Source organism: Neoarius graeffei, chromosome 14 (assembly GCF_027579695.1).
Source record: "Neoarius graeffei isolate fNeoGra1 chromosome 14, fNeoGra1.pri, whole genome shotgun sequence".
NCBI lineage: Eukaryota > Metazoa > Chordata > Actinopteri > Siluriformes > Ariidae > Neoarius > Neoarius graeffei.
The window spans coordinates 39,375,566-39,391,462 of NC_083582.1; the positions used below are offsets into that span (position 1 = coordinate 39,375,566).

At 42.8% G+C, this 15,897-nt stretch overlaps 1 protein-coding gene across 1 annotated transcript; it reads right to left on the bottom strand.

Moving 5' to 3' along the window:
* Nucleotides 1-6,521: 6,521 nt before the first annotated feature.
* wfikkn2b (WAP, follistatin/kazal, immunoglobulin, kunitz and netrin domain containing 2b) lies at nucleotides 6,522-10,725 on the bottom strand. The gene is made up of 2 exons (XM_060938918.1): nucleotides 10,207-10,725; nucleotides 6,522-8,702 (listed from the first exon to the last, which is right to left on the bottom strand). Exons 1-2 carry the CDS (start codon nucleotides 10,381-10,383, stop codon nucleotides 7,203-7,205), a joined length of 1,677 nt encoding a protein of 558 aa, XP_060794901.1. The 5' UTR covers nucleotides 10,384-10,725; the 3' UTR covers nucleotides 6,522-7,202.
* Between the last annotated feature and the right edge of the window lie 5,172 nt (nucleotides 10,726-15,897).

Here is a 15,897-nt window from a genome sequence, read left to right on the forward strand (position 1 = left end):
GTCATAAGTCCAATACTTTTTAACATTATGATTAATGATATTTTTGAGAAATTGGGTGAAATGAATGAAGGTTTACTATATGCAGATGATGCTGTTATATGGAAAAGGGGACGTAACATATCGCACATTACTGAATCAATCCAGAAGGACATACACATCCTAGAACAATAGGGGATAGATTGGGGTTTTAAGTTCTCTGTTCAAAAATCTCAAGTCACATACTTTACAAGAAAGAAAGTTCCAGAAAATTTTTAAGTAATGCTCTATAATCATATTATTGAAATGGGGAATGCATTTAAATATCTAGGTATGTGGTTGGATAGTAAACTGACATGGAAACTTCATACTGAACATGTTGAAACTAAATGCAAAAAGGTACTGAACTTGATGAGGATGATATCTGGTCTTTCCTGGGGAGCAGACAGACAATCTTTGCTGAATATTTATAAAGCATTGATAAGATCAGCTATTGATTATGGTTGTATTACATATAGCTCAGCTTGTAAAACATCCCTTCTGAAGCTGGAAAGAATACAATTAAAGGCCATTAGAATAGCTTTGGGTGCTATTAAAACAACTCCTGCATGTGCTCTTCTGGTGGAGTCAGAGGAAACCCCACTTAATTTAAGGTTTAACAAGCTTTCTTTAATGTATTGGGTCAGACTGCAGAGCAGTATTAACAATCCAGCCATATCAGTACTTAAAGATTGCTGGGAATATTACAAGAAGCATAATGGGTTTGGGTGGAACATTGACAATACTGCAAACCAGTATGGTTTGAAGGAATTAACATACAGCCCTGCATTAGCTTTAAGTGGTGTCTCTCCATGGATTCTGCCTACCCCTGAGGTTAATATAGAACTGCTAGAGGCAAAGAAAGATTATCCAAATCAAAAGAGTTTTGCATTATTTGGCAAACAATACTTGACTTCTTCATTCTATGGATATCTCCAAATTTATACTGATGGATCAAAAGATGTATTAAGTGGTAAATGTAGCATTGGAATTTATATTCCAGAATTCAAAAAAACATATGGCTATAGACTGAATAATTTCCTATCAGTTTACTCAATTGAAATGGCTGGAATTCTTTCTGCATTAAGATGGATTGAAGAAATCAAACCACTCAAGTCAGTTATATGTACAGATTCAATGTCAGTTTTACAAAGTTTTTTATCAGGTAACTCAACAAGGGAAGACTTAGTAATTGAAGTTAAACATCTCTTAGCTCACATAAGGAATATGGGACTTACTATTGAGTTTTGTTGGATACCAGCCCATATAGGAATTAAAGGTAATGAAATAGCAGACCACATAGCCAAAGAATCCATTGATAAAGAACAGATAGACATTCATATTCCACTGGGAAAAGGAGAAGCTAAAGCTTTAATTAAAACAGAGATTATGAAAAGATGGCAAAAAGAGTGGGAAACAGAACCCAAAGGTAGACAATACTTTAATATGCAGAGTCAGGTATGGGGGAAAAGGATAACGTCAATGGGATTTAACAGAAATGAGGAGGTAGTATATACAAGATTAAGACTGGGACACACTGGTCTTAATGCAACATTACAGATATTAGGTAAAAGTGATGGTCTTTGTCAAGGATGTAGAGTTAAGGAAGATGTTGAGCATGTTTTATTTCATTGTAGTAAATACAGTTATCAAAGACAGAAATGGTTGGAGCTTGAAGCAGGTTCAGACATTCACAACATACTAAAGGAAGAAGGAATACAGCGAAATAGAATTAAAGCACTAATCATTTATCTTAATGATACAGGTCTAATGAAAAGAATATATATATATATATATATATATATATATATATATATATATATATATATATATATATATATATATATATATATATTTTTTTTTTATTTTATTTTTTTTTTTTTGTAGCCTAGCAATCTGACATAGAATCTGTCCAGTCCCTTCACACACTCCTGTACAGTAGGTGGCGGTATACACAGATTGTGATAATCTGCCATTAAAAAAGAAGAAGAAGAAGATTGAATGAGCCAAGTCAGGTGTGCTGCTGCATGGCTGGAATGAAAACCTGCAGCCACACGGCCCTTTATGGATCAGTTTGGACACCCCTGGCATAGCCAGTCCAACTACCTGCATGCTTTTGGGTGGTTGGAGGAAACCAGAGAATCTGGAGGAACTCATGTGGACATAAGAAGATCATATAAAATGCCACACAAACAATATCTCTGACACAGGCTCAAACTGAGGACCCTGGAACTTTGAGTCAGAAATGCTATCAGTTGCACCACTATGGTGCTCTCTCTACAGAGGAAATTAAAATAAATAAATAAATAAATAAATAAAGCCAGTGTTGAGATTTTAATAAACTGCATGTATTTATGATGATTTATGATAAAACGATGGATGTGGCTACCCTTAAGCTACCTTCATTTGTTTTGAACTTGTGATGAGCGATTATTTTAAAGCCGATCTGCAGACAGGTTTTCCCATAATGCATCAGTGACTCGCTTTTGGTGATTCGGCCTTCTGCAAATCAGAGCAAATCAGCCCTCTCTATCTAAATATATCCTGTTTGGTTTGTGAAATTGTTGAAAGGGTCAAAATGGTCGTATGTTTTGTGCTTTGTTTTGGAACAGTTTTATTGTACATCATACAAAGAGCAAATTGATCTAGCATTGCAGTGATTACTAATGTGATCATGAAAGCTGGAGGAGGCGTACACACACACTTTGTTGACGTCAAGCTTATAAGCCTTGAAAATAAATAGATTTGCAGGTTCACCAAAGAGAACACTAGCTCCACCCAATGGTAAAACACGAGCTGTAGCAACAACAACAAAAACAACACATCATCATCAATCCAACCATCCATTATCTGTAGCCGCTTATCCTGTTCTACAGGGTCGCAGGCAAGCTGGAGACTATCCCAGCTGACTATGGGCGAGAGGTGGGGTACACCCTGGACAAGTCGCCAAGTTATCGCAGGGCTGACACAGAGACAAACAACCATTCACACGCACATTCACGCCTACGGTCAATTTATAGCCACCAATTAACCTAACCTGCATGTCTTTGGACTGTGGGGGAAACCAGAGCACCCAGAGGAAACCCACGTGGACACGGGGAGAACATGCAAACTCCACACAGAAAGGCCCTCGCCAGCCGCTGGGCTCGAACCCAGAACCTTCTTGCTGTGAGGCGACAGTGCGAACCACTACACCACCGTGCCGCCTAACATCAATAATAATAATAATAATAATATGCTGCATTTCTGAATGATGTATAGCTCGAAGTTTATAAATGAGAACATATGACAAACACATTGTAATTCTAAATGTTAGAACCGATTCTCTTCCTGGGTGAAATTTAATGTCCTTGTTGGTATAAAGCTTAAGGCACATGACCATGAAGTTGGTCAGATTTTATAGTCCAGTTTTCATTATTGCTTTTGAAATAGGTTTACTGGGATATTCAGTTTAATGCCCAACCTAGAAGACATTATTTTTAAGTGTGTCATTAAAAATCAGTCATTTGTCATATATTTATACAGGTTTTGGAGAGATTGTGGTTTCTGAGATGAACTCCTTGGCAAATGATGACACTGTTGGGTTACAGAAACATGGCTTGGGCAATGCTGACACCTAGTGGGTCAAACACACTGAGTGAAAATTTCCCTGTATGTACAGACATTGCTAAAAGCCCTAAATGCAACTGCAATAATCACGTTTAATTTTAAATTAAAGTGAAATTGTATATGTTCCATAGAAATTATTTCCCAGCATGATAGGATGCAAGTCCAAAGCCTGAGTCAGTTAAAATTCCTGAAGTGATTTCTCATGACTCCATTCTAACAGTGATTAAACTGATACTTGACTGCAATCTCTAGATAAGTTTGGATTTATAAGCAACCAACAATAAGCATATAATATTTATAAATGTACTTTATAAAATTGGTACAAAAATAACAAAAGTGCATGCCCTGCCTGCAGCCCAGTCCAAGTCTATCTGTCACAGGACTCTGGAGAGGTTTGAGGATCCGTGTGCTGGAGGTTTATTAGGTGACGAGCTAATTCACAATCCAAAAGTGAAGGTTGAGCATGAAACATGAATGGGATACATCTAAAGTGTCATCAGAAAACAAAGTAAAACACATACATTGCAAACACTATGCATAAGGGTCAGATTTTAGGCACCTTAACAACCTGGCAAGACTTCGCAATAACTGTTAGGTTGAGTTTGCTTTTGAGTTAGTTCCATACTTATACATATAGTGACACACTTGTATCATGAAAGCAAGGAATTAGAAAGTGTAAACAGCTCTGGCTAAAGCATTTAAAGCATTGGAGTGCTATTATGAGATTTGGATACAGTTTTTATTTGATATACTCTTTGGCCTGGCCACGCCTCCCAGGCTCAACCAATCAGTGTTCAGCTGAAGGTGAGTGGCTGCACAGTCCCATGGATATGGTCAAAATAGTTTTTTTTTTTTTGGGGGGGGGGTTAGTCCATCAGTGGGCCTCTATGCACTGTGTATACCCATAAACTCCCTCTCTGTGTTGCAATACAAGTACTTATATAATGCAGAAGTAACCAGGCCTAAAGAGGAAAAAAGGTTACATCTAGAACGATTAAGGATCAGTGTCATAGGTTTGAGGGTTCTTAGAAAGGTAAAAAACCTCAATCCTTGAAGAACCCTTTTTAAATTCAGTGTGTACTGCTTTTGGTTTGCATATAATACCTTCTTTTAACTATTTACAGAACCATACACAATGAATCACTTTTAGTGATGGAAATTAGTTTTCAGCAATTGCACCATCATTGTTACTGTAGATTCTGACAACTTCATTACTTAAAGCAGATCACTAATGTAACTGTTGAAGATTTAGAGATTTTTCTCCAACAACTGAATGTTCTAGTTGAGGCGATGAAGGCTTTTTTTTCTCCTTTGTGTCCCTTACTACAGCTGGATCATCAACAAAACCATGAATGATTTTACGTAGAACCATTGAAGAACAAACAACTCTAAATGATCTTGTGTTAATGTGTTAATATATGGGAATAAATATGCATGGTCATTTAAAAATTCCTCAGGATTTTTTCACTCATTCTCTCTCTCTCTCTCTCTCTCTCTCTCTCTCTCTCTCTCTCTCAGAGCACAAAGGCTTTATCATTCTATGTGAAAGAAAGATGTGCCTGCTCTGGCCTCCCTGTGTCCTCTGGTCTCTGTGTGGGCTAAATGGGAGGACCAGAAATTGGTGGACAGGAACTGCCAAGCTTAATCCTTAGAACAAGGTTTACATAACCTTACATGCACTCGGCAGATCACAAGAGAACTACTTCTGGCTCCCATAAAGCAGAGCTGGAAAGGCAGACAGACGGCTGTAATTTTAATTTTATGATGCCAGCAGGATTTGTTGGTATAATGAATCATTTCAGCTTAACAATATTGTTGAGTTTCAAGTAGAATAGGAAGCAAACATGTTGAATTTAGTTGGATGGTGGTATTCCCCAGTCCGTTTAACTCTACAATGTTGTACTGACCCATTCGCCCTCATTTTTCCAGTTACTTACTAGGAATTAGGAGGTCTGTTTATTCCTAATATTGCACAGCATGCAATAGGATAAAGGCATTCCTTTTACATTTCTTTCTACCTAGAATCCACCATCTAAAAGAATGAAGGTCTCGCTTTGCCATGTTTTCCCTTTTCTGCCACTCCTTGCTATAAGGTCACAGATTTGCTTTCCACCACCTGCAGTAGCTGTCTTTTGAAGCCCACCCTTGAAAACTATACGGAAACCAGCTGGTGGGATGTTCAATCTCCCAAATGTTCAAACCTCATATCCAAACATGCTTCATTTTCCAAGTCTCCCTTACTTTAAACCTCCCCAGCATGAGCATCCAGTATGGATATATGTGTGGTGATCTGGTGAAATTAAGCAAGGGGCCCTGATACTGTATAAGAAAGTACCAAATGATGCTCAAAACTTCATGATAGTTAAAAACGCAATCAAAGTCAAGTGGTTGTTATTTAGTAATTCCTCTAGGCATTTATATGGTTAAGGTATGAAGACATTTTCTCGCATCACGTTGAGATTTATTTGATGTAAATGTACTTGGAATTTCTTTAGAATATATTTGAGAGCGAATACGGTACTATGATGTCTTACATGCCACCAATCTGGCTTTGGAGTAGTGTATAGACATCATCGATACATCATTTTCCTGGGCTCTCAGAATCACTAGAAACACAGCAATGCACTGTGGCAAAAATGATGATGATATTCAGACAATAAGACTTATTTATTTATTCAGTGACATTTTGACATCTTTACAAATATGATTCCAAATTATTAAAAAAATATATGGATGTGCTTACAGGAAACGATAATGTTAGGTGGAAACAAAATACATTAAATAAATAAAGGAAAACAAAATCACTTCAGGAATTCCTTCCTAAAATATCTACCTGTACATCAAATGTTCATAATAACAGAAATGTGAACAGGATAGAATACAGATATATCTGCTTGAACAAACTTTGAAATAGAACTTCAGAGTAAATATAATACAACTTATCCATGTGCTTTCTACAGTATATTACAACAGTTTTATTGAGGGGTGTCATTAGCCTCCAGTAATAAAGTAACAGAGACAAGACAACAAATTAATCATCAGATTCTTTGAATGAACCTCCATGAATTTATAAAGGTAGGCATGATGATACTTTTGAAGCAAGGGCACAGTGTGTGCTGGGATTTGGTCTACCAGATGGGTCTGATTAATGCTTCCTATGCCTACAAATGTGTTCTTTCACTTGAACCTAAGAAGCATTTTAGCAGGTTTCCTATGAAGACGTTGAAAGTTGACACTAGTTCATGGCTGAACAGCTGTGTCTCATACTGTATATACAACCTTGTCAAAGCAAACATCTTAACTGGCCTGGAATTTTGTGGATGTTAGACAACTCACTACTCATATACAAGAGTACTATATATAATAAACAAAGAAAAAAGGAAAGAAAATTAAATCAACAGTACCGTACGTTAAGTATAAGTAGAAGGAGGAAAAGTATTTAAAAGCAGAAGTAAAAAAAAAAAATGTGATTGACAGTTTCTCCATTACTTATTTTGCATAGTTCTTACACTGATAAATGTCATTGGTCATTTGAGTTTTCAAAAGAATAGGAGTCATCTTGGGCTAAGAGCACTGCCCTATTCCCTGAACTCTTTCAGAATTTCGCATGTGTTTTTATTGATCACCTCACGCAGTCTGCGGAGCCGTCGCACACTCAACTGGCTGACGAAGCTGTCCGGCTGGAGCACGGCCATTCCGTTGTGCACATCACCCATAATGATGATTTGACTGTCTGAGGTAGTGACATTGGGACACGGGCAGTTCCAGTCCATGTTCTGCAATGTCACCTCCAAGGGTTCATTCTGCATAAACTTAAGCCCCATCTTTTCATCTTTAAGGATCTCATCTACGTTGATCTGTGCCTGGCCTGAGCCTTCCTCTTCTGTCAGCTCTGTCAAGCGGCCCAATATCACAAAGTCACTCTTGCAAAAGCTGGACACCATCTTATGCTGCGATTTGCATGGCTTGCAGCGATGGTTCTTTGGATATGGGCACAAGTCCTCACATGCTTCTTTGGTTTCAAAGTTGTTGTCATTTCCTCCACAACCCCCATAAATGAAGGGTTGGCACTGATTGAGGGTATTGCTGTAGGCCCAGCGTGGCTTATAGAATTTACAGGGGCCCTGAAGGCTAGGAAGGCCACATGGGGCAGGCAGTTCTGCCTGGCAGGACAGTATGCAAGAGTCAAAGCTGTCAAAGTGGTTCTGGTTCTGATTGCAGTTACCGTAGGTGAATGTGAAGCAGCTGTTCCTCTTGCTGTCATAGTACCAACTCAGCTTCTCCCCGCCACAGTCACCGGTGTCTGGCTCCTTCATGCACTCCTCAGCAGGGAAAGGAGTCATGTTCTTTGGCTTCTCTTCCTCAACTGGGTCTCTCTGTATCACAGAGAGTGGGAAATGAGCTTGGACTGAGCCACCTGAGTTTGTGGCTGTGCAGGTATAGACACCTATATCTTCTAGCTGGGCACTGTAGATCACTAGCTGTCCAATATTAGTGACAACCACATTTCCGAGCACATGATTGGGTTTCATAACAGTGTTCTCTTTTCCCTCCAGTTGCTTCTCCCAGGTAATCTCAGGTTTTGGCCAGCCAGTCACTTCACACAAGAAGCTGGCTGTATCGCCCATAAACACAGACTGTTCCACTGGGTTCCCAGTTATGACTGGAGGCTGCACATCTAGTGGGGTGGTGAGTAGTAGGGTGGTCGTTGGAAGGGCAGTGGTTCCTGGAGGTAGAGGACTGGTGTTTACAGGGTGGGACCTGCAGGTCACTACAGACAGGGAGATGCCTTTGGAGCAGGCTTCAGCATCCATATAGCACTTATTGTAGTAGGTCATGCCGTCAGAAGCACAGGTGAAATGTGGCTCTTTTTCACAGCGATCTCTGCACTTGCATGTGGGCTGCCCATTCCAGATGTGGCACTCAGATCCCTGTTGAGTGCACATGAACTTGTCACAGGTTGCCTTGCTGGGTATGCCATCAGCTCCCTTCTTCACTGTTGCATCCACGTAGCGGGCTGCCACACAGCTCTTGCTCCCACAAACATTTGAGCAGCACTTTTCAAATGTCTCACATTCCTAAACAGAGAGCATAACCAGACATTGAGTTGCTTTTTTAAATTCACTTTTGCAACTACTTTCTTTCTTGTTTTTCCCCCTTATTATTATTATTATTATTATTATTATTATTATTATTATTATTATTATGTCCTTTGAATGCACTTCCAGTAATTGTATTCCCATCCATCCATCCATCCATCCATCCATCCATTATCTGTAGCCGCTTATCCTATCCTACAGGGTCGCAGGCAAGCTGGAGCCTATCCCAGCTGACTATGGGCGAGAGGGAGGGTACACCCTGGACAAGTCGCCAAGTTATCGCAGGGCTGATACATAGACAAACAACCATTCACATTCACACCTACGGTCAATTTAGAGCCACCAGTTAACCTAACCTGCATGTCTTTGGACTGCGAGGGAAACTGGAGCACCCGGAGGAAACCCACGCAGACACAGGGAGAACATGCAAACTCCACACAGAAAGGCCCTCGCCAGCTGCTGGGCTCAAACCCAGGACCTTCTTGCTGTGAGGTGACAGTGCGAACCACTACACCACCGTGCCGCCTCCCATAACTCTATTACAGTTATTCATTTATTAGTTAATACATTCTTTTTGAGTGGGCGGCACGGTGGTGTAGTGGTTAGCGCTGTTGCCTCACAGCAAGAAGGTCCGGGTTCGAGCCCCGTGGCTGGCGAAGGGCCTTTCTGTGCGGAGTTTGCATGTTCTCCCCGTGTCCACGTGGGTTTCCTCCGGGTGCTCCGGTTTCCCCCACAGTCCAAAGACATGCAGGTTAGGTTAACTGGTGACTCTAAATTGACCGTAGGTGTGAATGTGAGTGTGAATGGTTGTCTGTGTCTATGTGTCAGCCCTGTGATGACCTGGCGACTTGTCCAGGGTGTACCCCGCCTTTCGCCCGTGGTCAGCTGGGATAGGCTCCAGCTCGCCTGCGACCCTGTAGAACAGGATAAAGCAGCTAGAGATAATGAGATGAGACATTCGTTTTGAATACTGGTCAGGGTTACGCTTGATCTGGATCCTATCCTGGGGACACTGGATGCAGGGCAGGAATACACCCCAGACAGGACCCCTGTGTATCCTGGTCACCGCATTCACACTTAGGGACAATTTAGAGTAGCTAATCTACCTATCATATTTACATTTAGTATTTGAATATTTTAATATATATATATTTTAAAAACAAATCATGTAGAGGACCCTCTGATGGTTCTATGAGTGATTCCTTAATTGGAGAGGGTTCCAGATTGGAAACTAATAACCCCTAATTATCCAGAAAGAGCCTTTGATGAATATATCTGAGACTGATGATGCATATTGATGTGTTATTGTTTTAAAACTCCTTGCACTCTCATCCAAAAGTTCTTTGGATGGTTCATGGTTCTAAAAGGTTCTAATGGTGTTCTATATAGGTCATTTTCTGAAAGGGAAGCCCTTGGTTGCAGGTTTCTCTAACAGGATAGAAAAAAAGTAGCTTTTGCGTGAAGAATATGGAAAAGCGCTCACCTGGTCGGACTCGCACTCCCGGGTGCAGGTGCTCATTGCGTCCACCCACAGGTTGGGGTTCACATCGTTAGGACAGAGACCGGCGTGTGAGTACGCAGCTTTCTGCAAAGCCATGCCTCTCACGCGTAACATGACCAACTCACTGGCCAAAAACAACCATATCCAGCGTCGCATCATGTTAATGGAGCTTGTTATTCCCGGTAAATAAAGAGCTGGGATTTCTGTGGTCTCTGTGCGCGTTTAGTTTAAAAAAATATATAAAAATAATAATAATAAATAAATAAATAAATAAAAAAATACACCGGCACGTTCAGGGTTACCAGATATCCCTGTCAGAACCCGTCTGAACCCAGAAGGATCTGATCAGTTGAAGCGTGTAGAGAAGGAACTTTGAGGTCCCTGTATTTGTACCCTTTTGTAATACTGAGTGAAGCCGATGCCGTCTTGTACAGGCTATTTCCCCTGACCAGGATCTCTCCTTTACGCGCACATGACAGTTATGAATTGCTCCGAGGTTTATTATAGAGGCTTTAAAAAAACATCTGTCTGAAAGTTGGGGTTGGTACTGGGATACCTGCCTGCGTGAGAAACGCCTGGAGCCCGTGTTAACCCTTCAGAGGGAAACCTGAGATGCGTCAAACTCATATGCGCCTACTACAGCACCAAGTAGTGTATCAATAATAATAATAATAATAATAATAATAATAATTATTATTATTATTATTATTATATTTCTAACTGTTAGATTTCACTTCAAATAGGTGATATATATAAAAACAATTTCTCCACAGCTCTAGTCTGTAACTGTTCAGTTATATTTATTATACTCTTTGTTGGAGAGAGGGGGGAAAAAAAGAAAGGAAGAAGCAGAAAAAGTAGCTGAGGTGAGCGCCTGTTGCTGTGTTCACAACATACGTATGAACACAGTATTAGGGGATAGCGGGTTCAGTTGATACTTGGATTCGTTGGAACGCGATCAATTGTTGTAATCAGTAACGAGCTACAAGGTGACACTCGCTCTGAACATACTTGTTAGCAACGTCTGCCTGTCTGCAAAAAGAGCAACTTTAATCACAGCTCTGAATAACTTTGTTGTCATCATCTGGACGATAATATTTGAGATTATTATAATAAGAATATTTATTTTACTTTTTTTTCTAGCAGTTTGGTTATTTGCCAGTTCCCACCCACTAGCTACCTCTCACCAATGTCATGACACTTACCAATTGTCAGTCAGGCGAGGTATACTGTCACTGAGGCAAAGTATACTGGGATGCAGGTAGATAGGTGTGGAGACGGATGTATGTGCAGAAGAGAGTCTTTATTGAAAAGAGACACACATGCAAACAGTCCAAAACAGCAAGCTGAATCACTGGTGAGGAACAGGGGCGATTTCTCAGAGACAACAAGGGAAGCCGAGCTTCCCCTAAAATTCTCTCCCCAAACTGCGGCGTCTACGACGTTGAATTCTCATTAAAACAATAACTTGCATAACATAATATATGCCCAAGATTGTATTTATGTTCATAACTATCCTGTAACTTATTTGAGTGATGTCTGATGAACTTGCAGTTCGCTACGAGAATCACCTTTGCTGCCAGGCTGTAACCTTTCTTATTTCAATGGGCTCTATGGACTGGCAGCAGTGTTGCCAGATTGGGCGGTTTTAAGTGCATTTTGGTGGGTTTTGAACATATTTTGGGATGGAAAACGTCAGCAGTATCTGGCAACACTGACTGGCAGCCGGGTATCCGCTGCAGTCTACGAGACGGCTCTGAACAGCCAATTTTGGCTAGTTGTTATTGGTTAAAATCAACAAAATCGTCACTTCCAGGGAAGCTGGGCTTCTCTGGGACTAAACGAGACAGTGGGAGGGACAAGAAGCCGGGCTGATAAAGGATTATTGGAGGTAGTGTTTGAAAGACATGAGGAGGGCGGTACTTCGGCGAGGAACACGGAAGTATGATCAGTCAGTCCCTAGCAGATGTCGAGAAAGTGCAGTCGTGTGCTAAAGTGCTGTCCGAATTTCTTTTCATATAAACGGTTCTTCTCATTGATGTCTCTGTACATTACTCTGTAAATAAATGTAAATATTACTCGTTGTGCTCCGCTAACTTTCATCCATTCTATCAGTTTGATCATTCATGAATTCACTCGTTTATTTCATTTGTAGTTCAATCTGGTTGTAGGCTAGCTTGAGCCTTATTGGGATCTGCAGTGCTAGCTGCTAACAGAAATTGGTAAAGTCTCTGGAAAGCACAACCAGCTGGTATGACAGGGTCACAGGCCATTTTCTGGAAAAGGAGCGGAGGGCAGAATTTGTGTATAAATAGTGTTCATGTTCATGAATTTGAAGTGTGTATATTGTTCAGTAATGTTAAGAAAATGGTGGGCTCTGTGTTATAGGTTATACCTGAGTATAATATTCAAGGTTCTCTGTGTTGCATAGCCTACCTGGTTATGAATTTCCAGACTGTGTTGCAGAAGATGTTCAAGGATGTGTTGCACAGCTGGGTGTTGTGTTAAAGACTCTGTGTTGCATATCAGGGTATGATGTTCAAGGTTCTTCGTTGAATAGCCAGTGATTTTTGGATGTTTTATATTTTTGATTAAGGATATGAGGCACTAGCCTGGCAAGCCAGACTATAACATGAAATATACAAGCAAAAATACTTTCTGCCACTAGGTAGGGTTGTCTAGTTCACTATGCTAATGGGGCACACCTTTCTATGCTTTGATATCCGGCCTACAGGTTTTATGATGAATGCGTAAAATGGGCTTCCCCTGTTTTAAAAATCAGCAGCCGCCACTGGTGAGGAACAGGCAAAGAGTTAGGCGAGGCACTAGCAGGCTAAACAGGGCTAACATCAGGATAAAAAAACACGGAACAAGAATCAGGAAACCAGGAGAACAACACGACAACAAGGCTCGGTAATGTGTAACTTGCAACGCAATACTTTGCAAAGTGAATGAGTCCTCAGCGTTCTTATATGATTGCTCTGGTTGCACCTTAATCCGAGGCAGGTGTCAGTAATTAGAGGTGCACGCTGTTCAGAGCGTGTGTGAGAGTCAGTTCTTTGTGCGCGCTGTTCATAGCATGCGTGAGAGAATATCTGAAACGTGCAGATGCACGCAGGTGTGGCAGAACCCCCCTCTATCCAAAAAAAGCTCCCTCTGGGAGCTTAAACCCATCTTCAATATGCCCTGGGGATGAGGGCCTGGTACTGGATGCTGTACCATTGGTGCTGTACTCTGGGCAGATGTGGCACCGGATTCTCAGCTCAGGTGGGGGCTTGGGCTCAGGCTGTGGACAGGACCTGGACTCTGAACTGGACATGGGCTCGAGCATGGGCTCAGGCTCTGGACAGGACTTGAACTTGGGCTTAGAATAGGACTTGGGCTCCGGACTGGACATGGACATGGTTTCTGGGCAGGACCTGGATATGGGCTCTGGACAGGACTTGGGCTCCAGACTTGACATGGATTTGGGGTCAAGCTCTGGACAGGACTTGGGCTCTAGACAGAGCATGGACAAGGGCTTGAGTTCTGGACATAGGCTCTAGACAGGACTTAGACATGGGCTCTGGACAGGACCTGGACTTGGGCTCTGTGCTGGGCATGGGCTCTAGACAGGATTTGGGCTCTAGACAGGGCATGGACATTGGTTCCAGACAGGATATGGATGAGGGCTCAGATTCCAGGCTAGTCATGGACTTGCAATTGGGACTAGACAAAGGCCCTGTCTGAACACCACTCTTGTCCTTGTTGAGGCCAGGCAGTGTGGCATTGTTAAGACTGGGCAGTGGAACAATGTCTTCAAATCCAGGCAGCATGGCAGCGATGTCCTCAAGACCAGGTGGCATGGCAGCGATGTCTTCAAAGCCGGGCGGTGTGGTGGCGACATCTTCAAAGCCGGGCAACAGGGTGACGAGCTTATCTTCACTGAAATCTGGGGCAGAGGCCCCTCTTCGGCCTCTGGCACTGGCTGAGGAACTACCAGTGGGGTAGAGGCCACTCCGTCAGCCTCTGGCGATGGTTCTGAAACAGGCTGCAGAGCAGAGGCTGCCCCATCTGCCTCTGGCACTGGTTCTGAAACTGGCTGCAAAGCAGAGGCTGCCCTTTTGGCCTCTGGTGCTGGCACTGGTGCTAGCTCCATCTCTTGCTCTGGCTCTGCCTCTGGCTCTGGTGCTGGCTCTGGCTCTGGTTCTTGCTCTGGCTTTGGCTCTGACGCTGGCTTAGGCACTGGCTCTGGTTCTTGCTCTGACTCTTGCATTGGCTCTAGCTCTTGTTCTGACTCTGGTGCTGGCTCTGGATCAGAGGCCACCCTGTCGGCCTCTGGAACTGGCTCTGGAACTGGAACAGAGGCCGCCCTGTCAACCTCTGGAACTGGCTCTGGAACTGAGGTGGACTTTCAGCCTCTGGGACTGGCTCTGGAACTGGTTCTGGGACTGGGTGTGGAACTGGTTCAGGAACTGCTTCTGGACCTGAGGCCACTGGAAGGAGCTCTGGAGTGATGGCCTCCTCTGCTGCTGCATCATCCACTGGAAGGAGCTCTGGAACAACGGCCTCCTCCGCTGCTGCTGCATCAGCCACTGGAAGGAGGTCTGAAGTGACAGCCTCCTCTGCTGCCACTGTGTCAGCCTGTAACAACGTAGCTCCCCAAAAAAATTTCATGGGAATCCTCCTTCTTCAGAGCCTCAAACAGGTACCAGAGCATGATGTGAAATGACTGGGAGTTATGGAGGCATGGGTGTTCCATACGGATTAGGTGCTTAGCCCATTGGCGTGCTCGTTCCCTGAGCCAGTGAGTCATGCAGCTGACCCAGACAGGCTCTGGAGGCTTGGGCTCCTCCAGGTCAGCATTAAAAAATGCACATTGCAATGTGGGCGGCACGGTGGTGTAGTGGTTAGCGCTGTCGCCTCACAGCAAGAAGGTCTGGGTTCGAGCCCCGTGGCCGGCGAAGGCCTTTCTGTGCGGAGTTTGCATGTTCTCCCCGTGTCTGCGTGGGTTTCCTCCGGGTGCTCCGGTTTCCCCCACAGTCCAAAGACATGCAGGTTAGGTTAACTGGTGACTCTAAATTGACCGTAGGTGTGAATGTGAGTGTGAATGGTTGTCTGTGTCTATGTGTCAGCCCTGTGATGACCTGGCGACTTGTCCAGGGTGTACCCCTACCCCGCCTTTCGCCCGTAGTCAGCTGGGATAGGCTCCAGCTTGCCTGCGACCCTGTAGAACAGGATAAAGCGGCTAGAGATGATGAGATGAGATGAGATGAGATGAGACATTGCAATGTGAACCCCGTTGGGTGATATTCCACCCCATCATAGGGTGCCAGGGTGTCCACCCCAAGTCGCTGTCAGAAAAATATAGATAAGCATAGAGGCATGGAAAACCTGGGCATGGTGTTGAGTAGCATGCCGGTTCTCTTCTGCTACATCCATAGTGTGGTGAAGTATTTTGTCAGTCAGGCGAGGCATACTGTCACTGAGGCAAAGTATACTGGGATGCAAATAGATAGGAGTGGAGACGGATGTATGTGCAGAAGAGTCTTTATTGAAAAGAGACACACGTGGAAACAGTCCAAAACGGCAAGCTGAATCGATGTCGAGGAACAGGCGAAGAGTTGAGTGAGGCACTAAAAAGCTAAACAGGGCTAGACAATATCAGAATAAAAAAACACGGAACAGGAATCC

Excerpts from the sequence above, each read along its gene's own strand:
- wfikkn2b (XM_060938918.1), bottom strand. The coding sequence starts at position 10,383 with ATGATGCGACGCTGGATATGGTTGTTTTTGGCCAGTGAGTTGGTCATG. Across the intron at positions 8,703-10,206 it reads GGGAGTGCGAGTCCGACCAG|GAATGTGAGACATTTGAAAA; the intron begins GTGAGCGCTTTT and ends CTCTCTGTTTAG.